The sequence below is a fragment of the Lonchura striata genome, chromosome 10, assembly GCF_046129695.1.
Source record: "Lonchura striata isolate bLonStr1 chromosome 10, bLonStr1.mat, whole genome shotgun sequence".
NCBI classification, from domain to species: domain Eukaryota; kingdom Metazoa; phylum Chordata; class Aves; order Passeriformes; family Estrildidae; genus Lonchura; species Lonchura striata.
In genome coordinates, this window is record NC_134612.1 from 18,403,455 (window position 1) to 18,425,481 (window position 22,027).

The 22,027-nt window shown below is 47.7% G+C and overlaps 1 protein-coding gene across 1 annotated transcript in view; it reads left to right on the top strand.

Moving 5' to 3' along the window:
* Nucleotides 1-22,027, top strand: part of DIS3L2 (DIS3 like 3'-5' exoribonuclease 2) — a 179,267-nt gene that overhangs the window by 147,945 nt on the left and 9,295 nt on the right. Inside the window, exon 16 of the mRNA XM_021544264.2 lies at nucleotides 21,414-21,597. Coding sequence (XP_021399939.2) covers nucleotides 21,414-21,597 — 184 coding nt within the window. The remainder of the gene's footprint in view (nucleotides 1-21,413; nucleotides 21,598-22,027) is intronic.

Below are 22,027 nucleotides of genomic sequence, written 5' to 3' on the forward strand. Positions count from 1 at the left end.
CCTTCACCTGCCAAAGGGTGAGCATTGGAGTTTACCAACAAGGCTGGTGAATTATTCTGTCACTGTACATGGAGATAAACCAGTCCTCCTGGTTTTGGCATCGGATCAGTAAAGGGTAAATTGTCCGGGAGAATAAGTCTGGAGGTTGACCTTTAAAACTGAAAGATATGTAATCCTTCCTGCCTAAGGCATGAGCTCGGTTCTCTGTGTTGCACCTCCATAGCTGTTGGGACATTAGCTGCAGAACAGCCTCTGAGACTTGAGACTTTGAGGAGCAGAGAGTTGTTCTTTCCTTCAGAGGGGCTCCTATGGCCATTCCTAGCTGGAGTAAAAGGACTGTTGCAAAAGGCCCTGCCTAGGTACTACATAGCTGCTTTTCTTGACACAGACTTGTCTCTTCCTGCTGCTTGATAATAGTTTTCCAGTCTATCAGAGCTGTAGAAATAGTAACTGCCAAATCCTTGGAGTGCCAGTGCAATGAAGAGGATGCAAATGGAAAAGGTGATCAAGAAAACCCGTCTGCTTCTTGAGCAGGCAGATGGGATTTGAACATAACCTTATCCCTTACAAACAAATGTTTGAAGCTTTCTTTGGTGACTTACACAGTATCCCACAGTGACCAGTAGCCCTCTTTAAATCCTCAGCAGGGTTCCAGAGCAGTCAGTGTGTGGTCCCACCCACAAGAGGTAGGAAAGACTGGGCTCTTAAATCCCAGTGAATGTGGGACCTCTCTTCTCTCCCTAGACAAATCAAATGAGTTTGTCATCTTAACCTGTTTCAATGTTTGCTTGGGAAAGAGCTGTAAAACCTCCTTGTGTCAGTGTTAGGTGTCTGGGTATTTGGTGGCAGTCAGGTAGGTGAGAGCATCAGCTGCAGCTGTTATTGAGTCAGAGATGCTGTCTCCATGTGTCATCCCAGAGATCTGTTTACATATCCTTTTGTTTAACAATATGTTTGAAAGCCCTCAGCAGCATTTCAGCGCCATTTCCCTGGCCTGTGTGTGTCTGACTAATGCTCAAGGCGGTGAGCTATATCTGGACTCGAATTGCTAGCCTGTGCATATGGGTTTCTTAGCAGCCCTGAATTAGATGAGTCTGTGATTAGCCCTTATGAACATGGGAGAGGACAGATGTGACGTGAGAAAGAATGAATAATCACCCCTCCACAAGAAGCACCTCTCAATTTCATCATGAACCCAAGTTGCAGAATTGATTTTATGTCAAGGAAGGCACTCTCCTGAGCTGGGATCTGGCTAGAAAAATCACTAGACCCCCTAGCTATCCCTCTCCCAGTAGGATTTCTAGACATGTCTTTTTTTTAAAACAATTAGGGAAACAGAGTCCTTGTTTTGGCCTAGTCTTTGTGTCATTGAATGTATAGGCATAGTGCAGAGTGACTTCTCTGCCAGTAGCAGGTTTTGCTGGCCACCCTGGGATGTCACAAGCAGGGAATGCTGGGACAGTGGGTGAGAGGATGTGCTGCCTTCTTTTGCTTTGTCAGGAGGTGCTTTGGTACAAAGGATGGCGAGTTGCTTGCAGGGACAGACAGTGGGGTAAGACTGAAGGTGATGAAGTGAATCCTGAGTACTTGGAGCTGGCTGTGATGAGGGATGCTCTGCTTGGGGATAAACTTCCCATTCCTGCTCAACATCCTGTTGTTGGAACTGTGCCGTCTGCCTGGAGGGAGCCAGGGTTTTGGTTTGCCACAGGCAGGACCTCTGTGGTCTGTGCAGCACTGAGTACCTTGGTTCCCCAGGGCATCAGCAGTGTGAGCTGGAGTAACTGGTGGATTGTCAGCCAGCTGGGACTGCTCTCTCATAAAGAGCTACTGGCTGAAAGCTGAAGAGTTCAGATTAGAAATAAAGCACGCATTTGAAAGGCAAGGGAGATTAACTGGAAATTGGGCCAAGAGAGGAACAGGGAATTCTCTTTCAAGGACAAATGCACTTCTGGAATGTGTTTTAGACCCTGCAAGTTTTTTTTAACAGAGTAGTAGCTACCTGAAGGCCCCCAGGCACATGGCATCAGCTAGTGAAATAATCCTTCTAGTTTTAAATCCCTGACACTTTGCTCTGTGTTAATGTAAAAGACCAGTTTTGCACTGACACCACTTCTCTCTCCATATACTCTGCTGAGATGGGCATTACATGGACCTTATTGAAATTATGTCCTCACAAATTAGAGGGTGAGAGTGGAGCTATCTCTTCCTATCCTCTCCTGAACAACTAAGGTCCCAGTTCTATTTTTCCAGCTACTGTTGTGTGTTGTTCTTGGTCCTGCTGCTTTTTCAATGTTTTTGTTGTTTTCTTTTTTCATGGTTCAGAGCAGCTACATCAGTCTGGCAATGGATTCCACTCTCTCCACACCTCCCTACTTCTTCTCCATCAAAAAAAGGAACTCCAAGTCACATGCATGTTTTGTGTGCTCAGCTCCTCACTCAAGGTCACCCCAAGTGGGGTTCCTTTTACAGCTTAGCACTTTCACCTCTTTCAACTGGCCATGCATTACTCACTCTGGAGCCTAATGGATTTGTAACCTGACTTTGCCTGTCTCAGACGTTCCCAGCGATGTAAGAGGATTTAGGCACAACTTTCTTTTAAGTTAATGGAAAGATCTGGTTTGGAAAGGACCTGTTTGAGGATCTGACTGTACTTTGCATTAATGTTTCCATTAATTTTAATGGAAGCTGGATTGAAATTCCTCAGATCAGCTTTGAACATCTTAAATTTTGTGTCCTTCACCTGTCTCATCTGAAATGCAGCACTCTTAAATGAGCAGCCTCATTACTGGCCAAGATGTTCTGCAAGCTTTTTCTGCCTCTGGGAATGTCCTGTTCTCTGTTGATCCCACTGGACCCCTCACCAGCTCACCACACATGGGGTAGGAGCACCATGGTGAGCTCCCAGCTCAGAGGCTGTTCCTTCGTCTCTGGCAAGTCACGTTGTCTGTTTCTGCTTCACCACCCTCCATAGAGCAAAAAAGAGCAAGAATCCTTGCAAAATTCCTCAGGGACTTTTTTTATTAGCATTTATAAAGCATTTTGCCATCATCAAACAGAAAGGAATAGTGAGGAGTGAAGTTTTATAATTTCCACTCAAGTCTCAGTTTCTGCAAAGCTCTGCTGCTGTGGTCATGATTACCTGCAGATGGAATTCAGCTGGTGCAGAGCCCAGCCTAGGTTTTAGTCTGGCTCAGGTCTTGTCTGGCTTTCCTGCTTCTGCAGGGCCACACTACTCTGAGCACTGGCCTGGTGAGCTGAGCAATGCAGGATCTCCCACTTTCCCTCCTACTTTGCTTGCTCTCTACCCTTCAGCTCCTCCAGTAACTTTGGCACTTGAACACAGCAGTGATGAGCAGTTCCTGTACATCTCTTGCTGATCAGATCACTGCTCACTCCTGCCTTGTACAGCAGAGCTCTCAGCTGCCTCTGGGCTGCTCGTAGATATTTCTTTCCGTCTCCACTGAGCTGAGCAGAGACCGACATCTCAACTGCTCATCACATCATCCCCGTGGTGAACACCAGCCCTGACAGAGCTCTTGTACATGTTGCATCTCTGGCATTGTCTCATTTTTCTGAAAGAGTTCAGGTTAAACAGTCTGATGTAGTAAAAGAGTTGATACAAACCCTGCTCATCTCAACATAATCAATTTAGTGATCAGCTACACCTATAGTTGTTCTGGCTTTCAAGGAAGACCACATTGGCTTAGCCCCTCTGGAATTACTCCTGGGAAGGATTTTGTGGTAAAATAGAGGAAAGGTGAGGTGAGGATAAGTCATCTTATCATTAATTAGTGGTTTATGCTTTATTTAAACTCAGTGCTCATTTGCAGTCTTGCTGACAGACAGGCACCGCCTGGTGACATGTGGCTGGGCACAAGGGTCCAGGTTACAGGAGTGAACAGGGTCCACCATGGACAAAGAAGTCAGGTGTGACTTGTTTGCAGCATAAAGCAGGAGAAGCTGGGAGTAGACTGCCTGTGCTCACATACTCACTTGCAGTCAGGCCAGCCCCAGGTCAGTTCCAGCCTCCAACAATTAGTGAGATAGATTGAATCTAGATTGATCTTTTTACTTTCACAGAGTGAGCCAATTCCAGCAAGAAATTCTCCTTTCCCCATGTTTCCATGTTAAAAGGAAGGAGACTTTGTCAGATATGTGGATAAATGGGAAGAGCAGGGCAAGATAGAAATAAATGTTATGCTAATGCCTAGGAAGAATCATTAGGACAGAAAGACATCATCTATGCAGCCAGGCTGGGGCTGATCCACATTGCTGTGTTGAAGCTCTGCCTCTGGTAAGGGTACAGCAAAGGGCAGGATTCAAAAGGACTATGCTATTTATTGTATATTTGCAGCATTTTGCAGAGTCAGAATCTGGTTTAGAGCAAGAGTTTTTGGCACCAGTAACAGCCTGGACCAGAGCAGTGATGTTTGCTGCAGGGAATTCAGAGGAATTGCCTCCTGGTGCTGTTCTTTGACAGATGCATCCAGGTCACTCAGATATTTACAGTCACTGAGAGAAAACTGAGATTGTGGAAGAGCAGAGGAGAAGGGACACGTTACTTCAGTGAATGTACAGGAGCAGAATATGCTGCTGAGCTAAGCTGGGGTGTATGTGGGTCTCTTTGGGGATGAGGTTTTGTGAGGGCAAATGGGAAGTGCAGAGCAGGGGATCAATCCCTGGTCGAAACCAGGGACTGATCCAGTGGAGGAAGATCAAACATCTGTTTAATGCTATGTGTCACACCAGCTATTCAGCCAAACTGTGATGACACTAACAGGGCCATTTAACTGAGCTGGTTCTGGTCTGCCCTCTCTCTCAGCCACATCCTCTTGCTGCACTGTGATCAACAAGGATGGCAAAGAAATGGTAAAATCGGGCAGGACATTTCCAAGCAGCCTGGTTGACCCTGGAGGGTGCAGTGCTCTGGTCACAGCATGGCTGCACAAGCTGTTCTGCCCACAGCCAAGGCAGGACCTTTGCCACAGAGGGGTCTCTCTGTTGCACCCATTATACTCAATTTTTAAGGACACCATAAAAAGCAGTCAGAGAAGTATGACAGAGCACTCACTCCACAGCCAAACCAGTTTGGCTTTGCATCACTGCAGAGAGCAGCAGGCAGGCCTGGAGAAAACAGCTTGCAAGCTGACTGACCAGAGAACTGAGCGAGACAAAGGATGATTGTCCTGAGATCCATCATGGGTGTAGCCATTTCCAAGCTCCCAAAAGTGCAAAGGGATGCTCTCCTCGCTGGCAGAGCAGTGAGGCTTTGTGCATGTTTATCCAGGGCTTTTGCCTGCATGGTGCCAGTGCAAGAGCCGAGAGCTGCTGCTTGTCGTTGACAGCTCAGCTATTGTTGCAAAGTATGATTTAATAGCAAGACTTGATTACAACATGCAAATGTAGCTGCTGGGGGACTATCTCAGAGGTTTGTGGAGATTAGCTGTTAAATTGGCCAGTGCAAAAACATTATTAAGCAGAGAACATAATTACTCATCTTGTGCCTCTGTAGTGTATAGAAGAGACAGATTTGTTTAAAAGCCAGCAAGTCCTATATGGAGAAAAGGCTTGTGTAAATGCCACGTCATGTACTGCTGTATGTTGCAGCATATTTTATTAGAGAAGCAGCACCTAATAACAGCATTTGGGAACTTGTGGAAGAAATCCATTATATTATTCTGCATCATAAAAGCAAACCTAATGCCTAGTGTGTGAAGGCTGTGCAGATATTGAAACATCTCCTTTTGGTGTTAGTTGATTGCTTTTATGGAGATTGCATCATATGGATATAAACAAATCCAGCACTTGATACGAAATCTGGGAGCCAGGTTTTAGACTCATGCATCCATCTTCTAACTGAGCATGTTCCCTTTGAAATGCATCAAGGTTCCCATTAACACCTTAAACGTAGAAAGTAGAGTCAAAACAAGACTGTCAGCACATACAAAATGAACAACTGGGCGTGTGCTTGCTGTAATGTAATTCCCTTTCAGTTGTAAAGCGGTCTGTGAGGTTTCTAGAATAAAAAACTCATCTGTGTGAGAGGATGCAGGGAGGAGGGTTGAAATGTGAGGAGCTCCTTGATGCTCCAGACCTGATCTGGGAGCAGGCTGAGTTTTGGGGATTTCCTCTTGCCTTGTGGCTCTCAGTAGCCCAGGCTGGGCTTGCAGAGGGTGATGCACTGGCAGCTAGAGAGCTGAAGTCAGATGTCAAAGTGCATTTGCTTAGTCAAAGTCTTACACAATTTCAGGAAAATCTTTTAACAGAGGAGTCAGAAGGACTGAATTAGGGGAACAGCTTGTTCCTAATGGAGTGTAGTTCCTGTAGTCCCAAGTCCTGGCATGCGAATGGGGTGATGTTGTCAGGGCTGTCATTTGTGCTGTGCTGCAGTGGCTGCTGCTCACCCCTGATTCACTTCACTGGACATTTCCTCTCCAGCATCCCAAATGCTCTGCTGAGGCTTCACTTGTCTTAGCAGAAGGAAGTATCCTCCCAAGCCTAAGTGAGCAAGATAAAGATTTCAAGGGATTTTGATGAGAAGCTCCTTGCCATTCTTTTGTTGCAGCTCAAGAGCTTTTGTGCACCAGTAATTGCTCCCCAGGCTGGTTTCTGTGTGACTCAGAGCTGAATGTGGTGTTGCTGTGTGAACCTCAGCAGTATGTCCCAGTCACATTAAATTTGAATTCATAGTCAGTCCTCCTTCCTCCTTTTGCATGTGTCCATGCAGACATAGGCTTGCTCCTCACCTGCTCCAGGCTGGTAAATTTGCCACAGCTGGAGGCATCAGCTGTTTGGGTGGTGCAGGCAGGGAAACAATGCGTGTGGCTTGGTTTGTTTTCCACTCAGAGCCATGAAACAACTGAATCCCAAGACAGTTCACCAGCATCTGCTGGGGTGACTTTGGGGTCCCTGGGAAGGTCTGGCTGCATGCAGCAGCAAGCAGCATCTCCCTGCTTTCATTACTCAGTGCCAAAAATACCTGTGAGTGGTTTGCAAGCCATGAGTGTCAGAGGGGGCAGTTCTGGAAAAGTCTGGCATCAACTGGGGAAGGGAGAATGGCACATCTTGTCATCATTGAGCATGAAGGGATGGTACCTGCAGTTAGGTGCTGGGAGTGGGTAGAAGCAGGGACTGAGCAGGAAGGGACATGGAGCAGCATAGGCTGAGATGCTGAGCTAGGGCATCTTAGTCCCTGCACAGGCACATCTCAGTTACAACTATTTTTAAATAATGTTCATTGATAGTTTGTAATGAAGCCAAAAAAGTGGGAGAAACCACTTTTTGGTAAGGTGAAAAGGTAGCAATATTTCATACTAGTTTTACCCCAGTTGCATGAGGGCTGTGTATCTGAGCTGCCTGCATCTCCCTAAACACCACATGCACACTTTGAGGCTGTGTATCAAGTGATGATGCATGCCTGATACAGTGCTGATAAATGCCATAAACTTCACGTGGTGGTAGAGTTACAACAGGAGTCTCTGCTAGCCAGGGAGGAGATAGAAGTAATGTACTCCTTTGTTAATATTTTTTTTTTCTGTATGTACAGCTTGGGTGTGCAAGAGATCCATCTGTTAAGTGGCTGTTAACCTGTTCTCAGTCTGAAGTGCAAGAAGTTGTTTGTGTGATCCTCTTCTAGGACAGAACTGGTGCTGCCTACAGGAGATGCCCTTAGCTGCAAACTGAGGTACTCTAGGAAGAGTTGCAGTAGCTCTTGGTTCCATGAATTATAGAGTTTTACTCCACTGAGTAGTGTAGCACACTTTGAGGCAGGACCTGCTCCTCACAAGTCATAAGAATTTGCCACTGCTGCTGAAACCCTGGCCTGGAATAAGGCTGTGATAATTAATGGAGGTTAAAGTGCTCCTTCTGCCTGTGAGCTGGTTGGAAATGGAAAAGAAGAACCTGTCACAATTGTGACTGGCTCTAAACTACTGTCAGGCTTTCTTCCTTCCCTTCCCCTGCCCCAAGTGGAAAATTGTATTGGAAAGCAGCAGTTAGAGCACTTAAATCTTTCCACAGTTCATTTCAAGCTCCCTTTCTTCTTCCCAGCCATACCCAGGCCAGTTTGGGGCGCAGATGGGAGTCTCTGGCTGAAACTTGCAGGATGTTAAATAACAATGGGAGAGTGAGTTTCAAAGAGGGTATAATGTGCCTGGATTGCACGTACCCTAAGCTGTATTTCCCATGCTTTGACATTCAGCCCATCCATGCTTCACTCCCAAACTGTTTCCTTTCCCGATGGGATGTCTTGGTGTGATATGGAGCAAGCCTAGGCTGAAATGGGGTTGTGGTGCCTCTCTTGCTGTGCAGGGACATGCTCCCACAAGTATCCACAGAAGCTACTGGTATCTGTCATGTCCAGACAGCAGTAAGTGAGCACATGAAGTGTGGGTGGTAACAGAAGCTGTTGTATCCCCTGTGGTGGGTTCCTGTATTCAACAACCAGATTCTTGTAATCCCTGCCCTTTTCCAGGTACTTGGATTGTCTGTTTTAACTATTGTGCATCCCCTTTCTCAACACCTCTTGGCACAGTCATGTTGCTGCTGCAGGCAGTGGTTCTGTGTGGGTTTGTCCCCTGCTGGAAGTGGTCAGTGAAGGGTATCTGATGGAGCCTCACCATCCTTCTCAGCTGTCCAGATTCAACAGCTTGATCAGTTGGAGGACGCTTCCAAAGCTTTTACTTGGATGTTATTGAGTAACCCGTGTTAGAGAACTGAAGGGCCAATACATTGATTGGACCCACTCCTTAGGGAAGTTTGCTGCCTCTCTGGGGCCAAGTTATAAAAGTGAAAACTTCCCACCCTGGTATGGCCCTCAGATATGATCCATTATTGATTTTTTACGTAGGCAGCAATGATGTTGTTACAAGAAGTCCAAGGGCATTCAAGAGGTATTTCAATGGTTTGGGATGACTAAGGGATCGTGAGAACAGGCAATATCCCTATTCTTCCAGTTCCAATGATAAGGGAAGAAACAGTAAGAAGCAGCAGGTCAATACCTGGCTCCAGGCCTGGGGTCACCAAAGAATTGGTGGTTTTTTGGTCATAGGTTACTTTACACAACACCAGGCCTGCTGGTGACAGACAGGATACACATGTCTCGAAGGGGAAAAAGGATTTTTCCCTAAGACTTAATAGATCTAGCTGGAAGAGCTTTAAACTAGGTTTGAAGGGGGAAAGGGATAAAAGCAGGCTTCTTCTAAATGTACATTTCCCCTGTTTATTCAAGGGTTAAGCAGTCTGAGAGACAAAGTACTCATAGCCAGGTATCTGTCAGGCTTGGATTGGAGGCTCACCAAAGCATGAGGATATATGGTTTTATTTCTGTTTTGTCATTTGGAGATTGCTACTCAACATCTGTAGGACAAGAAAGCTCCAGAGCATCTTAGGATATGCCCTGTGTTCCAAGAGGCATTGTTGTTTTGGCTTTGCAACATTCAAATGCAAAGTCAAGAACTGATGCCTGAAGTGCTCCTCTTCCAAGGATTAAAAGGTACTGCCAAGGCTTTGCAACATGACAGTGTTGCAAATCTTACCATGATCCAGTGCTGAGATCCATCAGTTTCGGCAGAACAGATGTGCTGACAGAGCTGTGTGTCTGCTTTCTTGTGATGGTAGATTTTTTCAGGAGGTTGATCTGTGCTGCTGAACTCTGGAGGAGTTGGAAGGTAACATTGCAAGAGTTCTTCTTCATCGCACCTAAGGTCTTAATTTTAACCAAGCTTCCTGTGGTCTAGCAAAACCCTGGCCAAAGGAGCAGTTCCAGGATATCATCGTGGATCTAGCTTTGGTTTCTCTGTTCTTAGATGGAGCCGAGGGATCCATAAAAGTCAATGGAGGAACTAGCTGGAGTAATGAGGTTATGACTCTGACAATCAGGGCTGGTGGTATTTGCTAAATTCACCCAGCAGCATGTGAGGCTTTGCAGACCTTGGCATCAAGAGAGCTTGTTCTCACTTCTGTACAATCTCAGTAGAGGGACTGGGACATGAAATAAAGTCCTTTCTTGCAATGCAGCTTTGGAGAGTCATCATATCCTTCTCTAGACTTGAAGGATATGATTCTCCCTTGCTTACAGTGATAGCTCCCATGCCACTCACCCTCACCTGTTATGGTCTCATTGAAGCTGCCTCATCTATCCTCATCTGCCATCTGGCTGGCAGTAGCTCCATCTGGAGACAAAGAGCTCTCTGTCTCCCACAGCCACATGCCCTCCAAGGTGCTGTTCAGGACCTCCTCTCAAACTTGGCTTTCTCCATGGGATATCCAGCTCCAGTGGGATGTTTATCCATTTTTCCTCAAATCCATTGTGTAAATGAAGATAATTTCAGCCTGCTGTGATGTGTGGGTTCACTAGAACATGACTGTAAATCCGGATCTGAACATTTTCTTGTAATGGACAGGGTGGGGAAATTGCATTGCTGCCTTTAACCTCAGGCTATCCTTAGACCAAACTAGACTCTTCACAGCCCCTGCATCAGTAAATCAAACAGCTTTTGAATCAATGCACATAAAAGTCAAAGGAAAGAAGTTATGGATGGAAAAGACCCGCTGTACCTTGAGCCTGTCCTGCTGCAGAGGGGGTAAAGCTCTCTTAGGAATTCAAGGCAAAGCTCCAAGCCTGCTGGCTGAGGCCAGGCAGGGTGAGAGTCCTGCCTGGGGAAATATGTGAGGTGGGGGGAGACTGCCTAAATTTCCTGCAGCTTTTCCATTCTGCTCATCTCTGCATTTTATTCCCTTGGCTTTATTTTTTGGGCAAGAAAACGAATGTTGGTTGTATATTCAACAAACCAAATATGTTCATTCTCCTGATCATTGTTTTTCACTCAGGGCTATGTTTGACTTTTCCTTAGAAGCATGTTTTTCTCACCTAATATTTAGTTTAAGATTGCAGGAGCTGGATATAAAACCTTCTGGGACGTTTTAATCTGCCAAGAGGCTGCTTGAAAGCAGAAGCTATCCAGAGTATTTCAGTAGCATATTTAGAAAACATCACCCCCAAATTCTGTGTTGTCTATTTCCTTTTCATTTTCCTGCCAACTTTTATTGGCTGTTTTAACCCCAATCTGCTGCTGGTGTCCCCCGTATCTTGCTTCCCTCCCCCTCAGATTTCCATGTCTTTGAAAGTCCTGGTAACCAGAAGGTTCATGATTGCTTTGCAATCATTTCAGACCAAGAATAATACAGCCAGAGCCAGCTGGATCACTCACTCTGTATTGATACAACTGTTCCCCTTAACCTGCCCACAGTCAGTGCTACAATTGCAAATCTGAGATTGAACCAGAGCAATGCTGGGCAGTGCTGTGAGCCCTGACCCATGGCTCTTCCTGGAAAGCAGCACCTCCAGCAGAGCATCCCATGGCCTGATGCTACCTTAGAGTTTTGTCTGCTGGGGACCTCGGGAACTTGCTAGGTTACACGTGTTTTTCTGACATGGATCTTCTCAGAACCAGTGGTCCCAGTGGTTGTTCTGATTCCCTTGATCTGCATCCAATTTCTCTTGAGCAGTCCTTCTCTGGCAAGGCCCTTGCTGAAGGCTGGCCAGTCTGGGTGATTGCTTCTCCTGGAGGTCTCTTCCCATGAGCCCAAACAACACTTGTGAGCATGGTTAAGAACTGGAACAAGCACCCGGAGAGGCTGTGAGAAATTTGAAGGTGGAGATTGCTAGAACTCAACTGGAAATGGCCAGCCTAATCCAACTTTGAAGTTACTCTGCATTGCTTGGACCAGAGACTTGCACCAGAAGAGGGCATTACTTAATAAGTCACTGCCTGACTTCTACTTCATGAACATTAGGGATGTATGCTGAGTTGTTGTGCCACCGCTGCCTTAGGCTGCTGGATTATGTAGATTACTTTCCATGGTTTGGGTATTTTAAACCCTTTTTTTGTTTCTTTTGTTGTTCATCTCTTCATGAGTTTCTGCAGACTCCTTGTTTGTCCCTGGGTCACATCTTGGTTGGTAGATGCATGCTATCCCAGTCATTGACCATGTCAGAGTATGCTTCTAGTCTGGAATGTTCATCCAGTAGTCTTTATTTCCCCCTTGACCATCAGATTATCTCCTGCTTTGGAAGTAATCAACTCTTTAATGCCAGGTAAAATGGAAAAAAGCAAGTCCAAAGGCTGAAGGGTGTAACACACACAGGGTGTGAATGTCTCCTCAGCAGGAATGTCTGGGAGAACATTAGCTGATGGGGAATGTGAAACAGGAAGGCTGGTTCTAGCAGTCTGTGACTCCCTGTGGCACTATCAGTTCTCTGGGTGATTAACTGTTTGTTCCTCCCTTAATGAAAACTTGTCTCACATGAAACCACCATAATAGAAAGCTGATGTTCTGAAGCATTCCCAAGTGTAGGTTAATATTTACAAGCTATCAGGTTCAGGTTTTATCTCCATCCCTTGCTGGCACAGAGATAAAATCCTTTTAAAAATCCCTTCTGATCTTTCTGGTTCATGACATGGCTTTAGTAAGACACTTTCCATATGGAATGGGTAAATATCTTAATGGAAATGTAAGTTTTTCTCATCATTTCAGGGACTAGTAACACATTAAGAGCCCCCCATGTACCAGGGGCCATGGTTTATAAGGGAGCATAAGCAATGGACAGTATCTCTGTAGGATACTTGTGCTAGGAAATGTCAGAATATTATTTCTGCCTCAATGGCTTAAGATCATGTTTACCTAATGGACTTACACTTGCATTTTTTGCAGGTGTTGTGTTAATATTAATGTGTTGTCTGAATTGTTAATATTTCTTCACTTCAACATTACATTAATGAAGGCTGCAGGGGATAGAGAAAAGACCCGGCTAATTAATTAAATCGGCAAAAAGCATCTTTAACTTTCCATCATGCTGCCCTTTGCTTCCACCTAATGGGTCTTGGCATTTCTGGTCAGCAGCCACATAACACATGCTGCTGTATGGAGCACTCAGCAACACACTTGCTAGTTTTTCTGACCCATAAATCACTTGCACAAACTTTTAATGGCGAGGAAAAGTGCCTTTCATTCCTGTTTCCTCCTTCCAGTGGGAAAGGCAGTCTGATAACAGGCGGTGCTGGCCTGATGTGTGGGCCTGGAGACTTTCCCATCAGCAGAGGGGCTGTCTGCATTCATTCAGGAATTCTTTCCATTCTCCTCCTAGCCAGACTCTGGATGACATTAATATTATGTGTCTTGTCATAAGCTGTGCTTTCGGAGCCAGTGGCATATCAGACTGCACGTCTCAGGAATGTGGACTGCCCGGCTTGGACACTGGCTGCGAGCTATCTCCCCTCCTCTGCCCCATCCCAGCCCCGGCCTGGCTCTGAGCTCATTCACCCACCAAGAATTACCATGGACTGGAGAAAACTCAGGTCTCAGGTCCCTGCTCTGGCCCCAGGTGGCTGGGCAGCTCCCTTGCTTGGGAGCATCCTAATTCATTCCCAGATGTAAGGCTTGCCAGCCCAGGTGGTCATCGCTCTCGTGAGACCTGGGAGTTGAGCTCAGCATTGTGCATTAGTGATCCATCCTTATCCCTTCCCTGTGGCTCTGCAGAGTGGGAACAGGGCCCTTGCCATCACTGCTGCCTCTGAGAGCTGAGATCTTGGTGAGCTGGTGGCTCCTTGGAAAGACAAACTGATCTGATACAGATCTGTGAAAAGTAGGATTGGGATTCGTAACTGCACAGCTTCTGGAGATACAAGGATTGCAAACTCTTTCCTGTTGTCTTCCCCACAAAGGTGAAGGGGCTGTGCATTCAGGGAGGGTTTTTAACATTGCTGTCACTTTGATGCTGGAACCCAGCACAGGTGGGAGGTCAATGTGGCAGTGCCAAGCAGCCCTGAGGACTGGAGACTTTCCTAGAAGAGGATATATATGAGACTGTGTGCCCACTCTGGGTGAGCATCACTCCAGGGGCTTCTTTGGGGCCCATGAAAAAAGGGATGTCTTGATCTAGGAAGGCCATTCCTGGATAGAGATCTTCCTGTGTGTGTGATGTTGAGAGTAAAGTCCTCTGCCCTGGGCTCAAAAATGTGGTAGTCCTGAGAAAATTGTGGAGAACAGCGGAGCTGAGATTAAGGGAGCCTGTTGAAGTTGTGCCTCCACATCCTGTGTGGCTCAGCATGTGTGTGTAGATCTAAGCTTTCATCCCTGGCCCACAGCAGCTGAAGACTCTGTTTTGGCACAGAGGGGCACTTCAGCACCATGCCACGAGTCTGAAGGTTGTCACCAATTTGCATGAAAAGGGGCAGACTGCAGTCATATTAACCTTTAATGAAGAGGCACAGCCCACAGTGACTGCATCCTCTGCAACACCAACACTTCAGTCCAAGGATGCCTTCTTTACTATTTAAATCAAGACAGGAGGGAGGATGGTAGGACAGGCAGATGTTGAATTTATCCCTTCCTTATGAACCACAGATGAGGGTCAGGAGCTCTAAGCTGGGCAAGTGGCCTTTTCCACCCACACAGCTGAGAGCTAAGAGGTCCCAAAGGCTCTGTGGCCACTCGTGCCGTCCAGTGCTGTGCTGTCTGGCCTGATGCTGTGCTGCCAGATTAGTCAGCAATTTCATTTAATGGGGCTGCAAAGTGGCATTGATAATTTCAAAGAAACTCAGGCAAATGGCTGAGGCTTTTCTAGCTGTTTAAATCCCTGTGTGCAAACCAGTACATCAGGCTTTAAGCAATTAACTCCTAATCATGCCAAATGCCTTCAGAAGCCCAGCAACAGCATTGAGAACTTAAAACGGTTTTCCACTGTACCACAGATAATTTGGATAAAGCAAAGAGAGCAGTCTTGTGGCATTTCCAGCCTCAAGGTGCAAGAGTGGTCCATAAGTGACATTTGTATTCAGAGAACCCTCCTATGCATTTGTGTTGTAGGCATCTATTACTGGGAAGGCACCATAGCTAATATAAAGGGCATTCTTTATACCCCGGAAAGGGTGTTCATTATAGGGAAAAGCCATTCTAGCTTAGTAAGAAATGAATCTCAAACTGCTATTCTCATCAAGTTTCAATGGTAGCAGTTTTAACCAAGAGTTAATTGAGCAATCTCAGAAAGTGGAGTAATTCCATTATTCAGCTATGCTTTGTACAAGGCTACTGCTAGCTGTGAGAGGAGCATAAATGATTTTCATCAAGCCAGGAACTGCCAGCATTCTTGCCTTTTACTACTTTTTTTTTCAAAAAAAGGGTAGGTTTTTTGGTCTTTTGGCAACTGTCATTGGCAACGGGAGCTCCACACCAACATTGCAAGGCTCATATGTAACACTGTAATCCAATTTTTTTGGATAATAGGGGATTTGATTTTCATGGCTCTTCAGGCAGCAGTACTGTTCCAGAGTGGATGGCTGAAGATGCTCCTGTTTGTTGGATAGGCAGAATGTCACCAGGAAAACAGCACACTGCTCTTGTGTAATTTTGCATGGAAAAAAGCCATTGCAAGTGCCGGCCCAGCTACTCACCAAAGAGCATAATTGTGTCATTGGCTGAGCTCTCAGGAGATGTGGGATTAGCTAATGTTGGTTTTAGAAGAGCTTTTATAGAAACCTCTCAAGTTCCTCTGCTTTCATGGAAGAGCTGTAATCAAAAATAATCGAACACGATTTAAGGAAGAAAAAGTCATACCACATCCAGCATCTTTGGACCTTGGGAGAGGGTTTGTTGGTTGAGCAGTGGTGCTGTTTCTTTGCTGTTTTCCTTCAGCTGATGCTGCTCCTGTTGGATCTGAACAGGACAATTTGCAGCCTTTTGTGGAAGGTGACTTTGTGGGTGAATGCAGCAGGATTTAGAGTCCCATTTGTAGGGGGTGGCTGTAGATCTCCTGTTTGGTAGGAGATTGTGCTGTAACTATAATCCCTTCCAAGCCAGCAGAGAGCAGGGGCTCTCAGCAGTGTACTGCCCTTAGCAAGGGGACATAAATCCATCAGTGTCTTTAGAGCTCTCTCAGACACACACAGGCACATCAGGGCTGCCTTTCTCAGCACCAGCCTTCCATTACACTGGTTCAAGTGTGATGCTGTCAAAGCTGTACTGTCCTAACCCTGCTTGGACCCAGCATGGAGCTGGACACACCTGAGGCAGACACAAAGATATGGGCTGAGAAACAAAAGGCTTTTGACTGCAGGTTGAAGCACAAACCCATGCTGATCTGGGGTGGTAAAGATGGGGTGGGAAGATATTTGAATAGCAGAAGTTGTGTTCCTTTTGTAGGAGGGGGTAAGCGCTATGAGACAGAGACAAGATGGAGAGGAGCCAATGAGATATTGTAATGGGTTAGGAGAAAGAAGTTTGGTAAACTTCGTAGAAGCAGCTGGTCACATTTGGCTCTAGTCTGAACTGCTGGAAGAATGCTGGGGATTTACTTGGTGGCAACTCACCCAGCCAGAGGGACCACCGTTGGAAGGGGGGCTCAGACTCCTGCTCAGAACAGTTCAGCTCCATCCTTTTGGGAGCACGTTTCCATAATAAGCTACACGTGAAGAAAAGATCATCTTCTCCAGTCCATCAAAAGCAAAGAACCCTGCCATGGGTGAGCTGTGTGGTGTTCTGGGTTTATCTCTCACACCTCAGCTGTGGTAGCTCTTCCAACAACTGGATATACCCATCAGTTACATCTTGTAGGAGGGGATGGAGGTGTAGAGGGTGATACAGGGTGATACAGCTGTGCTTATCTGTCCAGCCCCACCTCGCTGCCCTTTGCTCTGAAACCCCTGGGTCTGTTACCCTGCTGGAACAGCAGGTGTTTTAGTGTCCTTTTGCTTTAAGGAAGCTGCCTGCCTCCTTGCTGCACTCTTACTGGATTGCACACAAAGTACTCGTTGTCTCTCCCTTTCAGCAAGCCCTTCTTAGCTAATGTCATTTGTCAAGTTAATCAGGGAGAGTGGGCACTTCCATGGCTGCTGTGCAGCCTTGTTGCATTGCCATGGAGACAAGCAGCCAAACAGGCATTTTACTTGCCTTGCCTCTCTTTGCAGATTTGCCATGACAAACCATTATTTTATTTGCCATCAACCAAACAACTTGCCAAGGGCATCAGTAGTTTTTCAAGGTTGCTATCTGGAGATTGGGAAGGGTTTTAATGGAGCAAATAGTAATGCTGATACTAAAGCAGGTCAACAGTCTGAATGCGTAGCTCCTCTTCCCACATCCATAGATGTCTGGCACTGGCAAGAGTTGTCTGAGAGGAATTACAGCCCACTAGCTTGAGGTTGGGGCTGTAATCAAGATATCATTAGTTCTCTTCAGCTGGATGGTTTCATAGGTGACTGTTTCCCTACAGAAGCCGTGACTATCAAAAATACTTTGAAAAGCACCAAGACTTGTGTTTAAGAGCATCTCAGGAGCTTGAAATCTTCCCCAGAAGTTGGTGAGATTTAGGCACTGGCATACCTTGGTCACATTTGAAACTCAGAGGTGAGTGTATCCCATACACTCCAGCTGACCTCTTGCATAAGGCAGGCTGAAGATGAGTTTCATCCACATAACTCATAAGCAAAATCTGGGCATTGAAAGAGCTGACAGGAGATGTGCATATTACAGAGCTCAAAAGCCACCCCATCCCTCCCTCTCCTTGCCCTCACATGTGCACATGTTAAGTGATGCATGGAACAGGTTTGGAAATGCTCCTTTCTGCAGCATGGTTAGCAGGATGGCTGGGATCTGCAGCCACCTGGGAGGGACAGCCACCTGTTGACCCTAGCCCTGTCTGTGGGATGGCAGAGGAAACCTCACATCAGCACAGAAAGGGCAAAAGTTCAGATCAGAATGTTTATGGGATTTTGTGGAGCCAGGAGCCAAGGATAGCTCAGCTAATCCAGAGGAAACTGCAGCGATGGCGTTAGAATGCATTTCACATGGGATTCATTCAGCGCGCGTTCAGATGGACCAGTCTTTCTGTCTCCGTCTTTTTAGCCATTAAATATTTTTCTTTGTACTCCTGTCTGCCAGCTGCACTGAGCCAGACTCCAAGCTGGGCTGTTTTAAGAAAAAAACCCACAGAAACCCCAAAACCTCTTGTCTTTTGACCTGCTGACAAGTTAGCAGGGCTTCAGCACAGCTCCCAGCAACATCAGCACCAGCCCCTGGGCTGGGTCCATGCTCTGCCAGCCAACCTCTGCTCCCACCAGCCTCAGCATCTATTGCTTTTCTCCAAGCCACAGTGTAGTGCTTACTTAGTTGAAGCCCTGGTGAGAACATGAGCTAAAAGTGCAACTGAAAGGCCACGTGGGGAGGGCAGGAAGGCAGCAGCTTTGTTGTGCCCTCCAGCTCCTCAGCACCTGGAGCCTTGCTGGCTTCATGGGCAGTCTTAGCCCTGGCTCATTCGCCTGAGTCACCAACATCCCATGCAGTCTCAGTCTGAACTCCTCTTGGGATTAAGGTTTTCCTTTCAGGTGCAGTGAGATCACCACATTAAGCTGTTTCATGCAGATCTTGTCTCCTGTCTGTGTCCTTAGCCCCAGACCCTGTTGCTCTGCTGGAAGAGGTAATGTGGCTTAACTCCAGGCACAGGTGCCAGCTCCTTCACTGTCCCCAACCCGTTCCCTCTGACCCTGGCAAGCTCTCACATGCTCTGGATTATCCCAGCTGTGACTTGTGCCTACTGGAAGCTGCTTTTCTTTCCCTGAACTCCTGATGTTTAGAACAAATCTGACTAGGAGTTATAGAGCAGCTCCACACTTTTCTTCCCTTTCAAGAAGGGGACTGCTGCAGCGGTGTGCATTTGAAGAACAGCTCTATGACCCTGCAGGGATCCAGAGCTGGGAAGGACCCTCTGTCCCTGCAGGGGATTTTGGCATCAGCCCCCAGGGCATTGCAGCTTTCCCAGGACACTCTGGTTTTTTACCCTGAGCTGAGACAAACCAACCCATCAGATCCTGGGGCTTCTTTTTGCCCCAGATACAGGACAGTGTCCAACCTTATCCGTGTTACCTGATCCTTGAAAGCCTGAACTGCAGATGTGTCTCCCAGAGCCTGCCTCTGCCTTTGGGTGAGAGAGCAAGAATAGCTTTTCAGTTCTGAATATCCATGGTCACATCCTGCACACCCTGTCATGGGTGCAAAGCTCCTGGGTGCTTCCTTGGATGGGATTTGGCAGAGCAGAGTGGATAGTATGTGCTGTTAGTTTTACTTCAAGAATAAAAGCATCCCTGACAGGAGGGTGGTCAGGTATGAGCTTCCATTCAGTACCTACAACATCAGAACAAGGATATCTCCTGGAAATTGTAAAAGCCCAAGCCACAGAATGAAAAAACAAAGTGCAGAACTTAATAATCAGGTGGAAATTGCATCCAGCCAAAAGTGTCACGTAGATGAGAGATGAAGTGTTTATACTCCAGTGCTCAACAGGAGCAGAAACACCAGTGTCTGCTGCAGCATTTGCTCATAGTGTTCATCTCTGGGACATGCAATGTCCTTAAAATTGGGCTTGCATCTCCTTCCATAGAGGCTGCAGTTCAAGGGAGATGCAGGGGGGAACTCCATGGCCAACCTTTGCCCAGGTGTGAAATGCCTCCCTCTTTGCTTGCACCAAAGGCCATGGAAGGAGAGGTGCAGCGTTTTGCAGCCTGCCCTGTTTGCTGTGCCTCGCTGAGACCCGGCTCGGGCGGGAAGAGCTTCCCAGGTGTGTGCATGGGCTGGCACAGCCTCACCCGTGTCCTCAGGCCACTGCTCCCCAGGTGCCGCTCGGTGCGAGTGGTGTGTCCCCACTCTCAGGAGATGGGGATGGCCATGCCATAACCCACCTGCTGCCGCTGGCTGTCCCACGGCCGGGGTGCCCGGTGCCCCCGGGCCATGCTGTCCCACACTGTCCCGGACCCCCTGGAGGCGGTGGCCATAGAGGGACCGAGGTTGCCATCTGCCGGTTCTGCTGCACAGGAACAGCAAGAGTCTGGCTCAGCCCTCTTGGAAGTGGCCCCTCAGGAATGCGTCCTGATCCTGCTCCGGTCACCGAGCGCTGCCCACCCGCGACCCAGCCCTTGGCCTTTGGTGGCATGTCCCCATGGCAGGTGTTCCAGGGGACAGGGCAGGCAGCCCATTCCCATTTAGACCGTGCTGCTCCTGCCCTGCCCTGCCCACACTGCCCCTGGGCCAGGATGTCCCTCCTTGCCCACCTTGTGGGGCCAGAAGTGTTGGCCTCTGGCACAAAACCCTCTGTGAGAATCCACAGGGCTCTTAATAAGGGAGCTCCTTCCCATTAAAGACTAATATTTCTACTGCTGATGATCACTGTCAGGTGCTTATTTCTCCTCTGGGCTTGTCTTTATTTCCTTTATCTTTCTAGTTCTTGGCAAGTGACCTTGGCTGAGAAGGTGTGACTGCTGTAGGAGTACCCCAGGAGTGCAGCACCCTGCACATCTCACCTGGCCAGTTTCCCCAGCAGTGGCCAGGGTTGGGAGCTGCAGGAACACCCGGCTGCAGCCCTGGTCCCCCAGCCAGTCCTGCAAAATCACTGCTTTGCCTGCAGGAGCAGCAAGGCTGAGCTGGCACAATCAACAATAGCTTATTCAGGCATTGCTGGGAGGATGAAGTTACTTCTGTAAATCCATTATCTTTTTCTGGCAATTAGCACCAGTTAGGAGCCCTGGGAATACATGCAGGAAATAGCAAGAAGCCCAGTTAAGCACATCTCTTGCTTATCAAGTCCAGTTAAACAAGTCCCCAGTGGCACAGCCCTGCTGCTGGTAGCACAGCCCATACACATGCCAAAGATGATCTCTAGTGCTGGGATTGCTCTCCTGAGCACTGTGTAACCCCAGAGGTTTCCATTCAATGCATGTACGTTCAGAGATGGAAAGTGAGGGGCTCACCGCAGCCTGGAATACCCCAGCACTCTGGGGATTGTATGGAGGAGCCTGTGGAGTCCCTGCGTCTCCTGAATGCCAAAGGCAGCCCCGATGGAGCAGCACTGGTGGCTTGTCCTGCCTGGGGACAGTGCTGTGTTGTGCTGTGGGTGGGAGCCTGGCGTGGGGCAGGGCTGATGCCTGGCCCTCACCACACATGTCGAGCTCGGGATGGGGGAGCGAGCGACGCTGTTTGCTCTGGCCCGGGAAGACAGAGATGTGTGTTTGTTTTCCGTGCTATCTCTCGCACGGCGTTTGTTTTGCTTGTCAAGCATTTCAGGAGATAAAATGACCTAAAGGGAGATTATTTTATCCTAATTTAAGCTGTCAATTTATCACTGACTTCTGCTTGTCAGCACCAGCAGGACAGCTTACTCTGAGTCCCTGGGGAAACCTCTGCTAGAAAGTGAGAATTTGGGGGGGATTTGCTGCAGTCTCACAACTAATCTGTGCTTATGTCAGCAGCTACAGGCTGCTCCCCTGTCCCCCCATGTCATATTAGTTCCCATCACTGTGGACTGGCTTGGCTTCCCAGGGGTCTCCCCTGGCTGACTGGGGCCTGGGGTTGTTTTTCTCGTGCCGCAGGCTGGTGGAAGAGTTCATGCTGCTGGCAAACATGGCTGTGGCCCATCAGATCTACCGCTCCTTCCCCGAGCAGGCCTTCCTCCGCCGCCACCCCCCGCCCCAAACCAAGCTGCTGAAAGACCTCATGGACTTCTGCAACCAAGTGGGCCTTGACATTGACTTCAGCAGCGCAGGGACCCTGCATGTGAGTGCACTGGCCTGGCAGGGCCGTGGGGGCCGAGGGTGGGCAGCTGCGCAGCGGCGTGTTCGTGGCAGCGTGTGCTTTGTTCCCTGTCCCTCTCTGCCCAAGCAAAGCTGACAACTACACCTTGCCAAAACAAAACACCTCCCTCAGTCGCTATTGATCCCATTAGCGCTGGGCAGGGGTGGCCCAGCCTGGCCTGGTCAGCCATGTTGTGCACAGAGGTTAGAGCAGGGTGGGAAGGTCACTTGCAAGTGACCCCTGCACTGCCCTCCCTGCAATGGGAAGGATGTTTCAGTGCAGGAGCACTCAATGGGACACCCAGATTTCCTTCTCTGGGCAGGGAATTTGCTCCATAGCACACGGGAAGTATCTTTGCATGGAGCTGTTTCTGTCTGAGCTGCTGCAGGTCTCAGGGAGGGCAGGGTGGGGA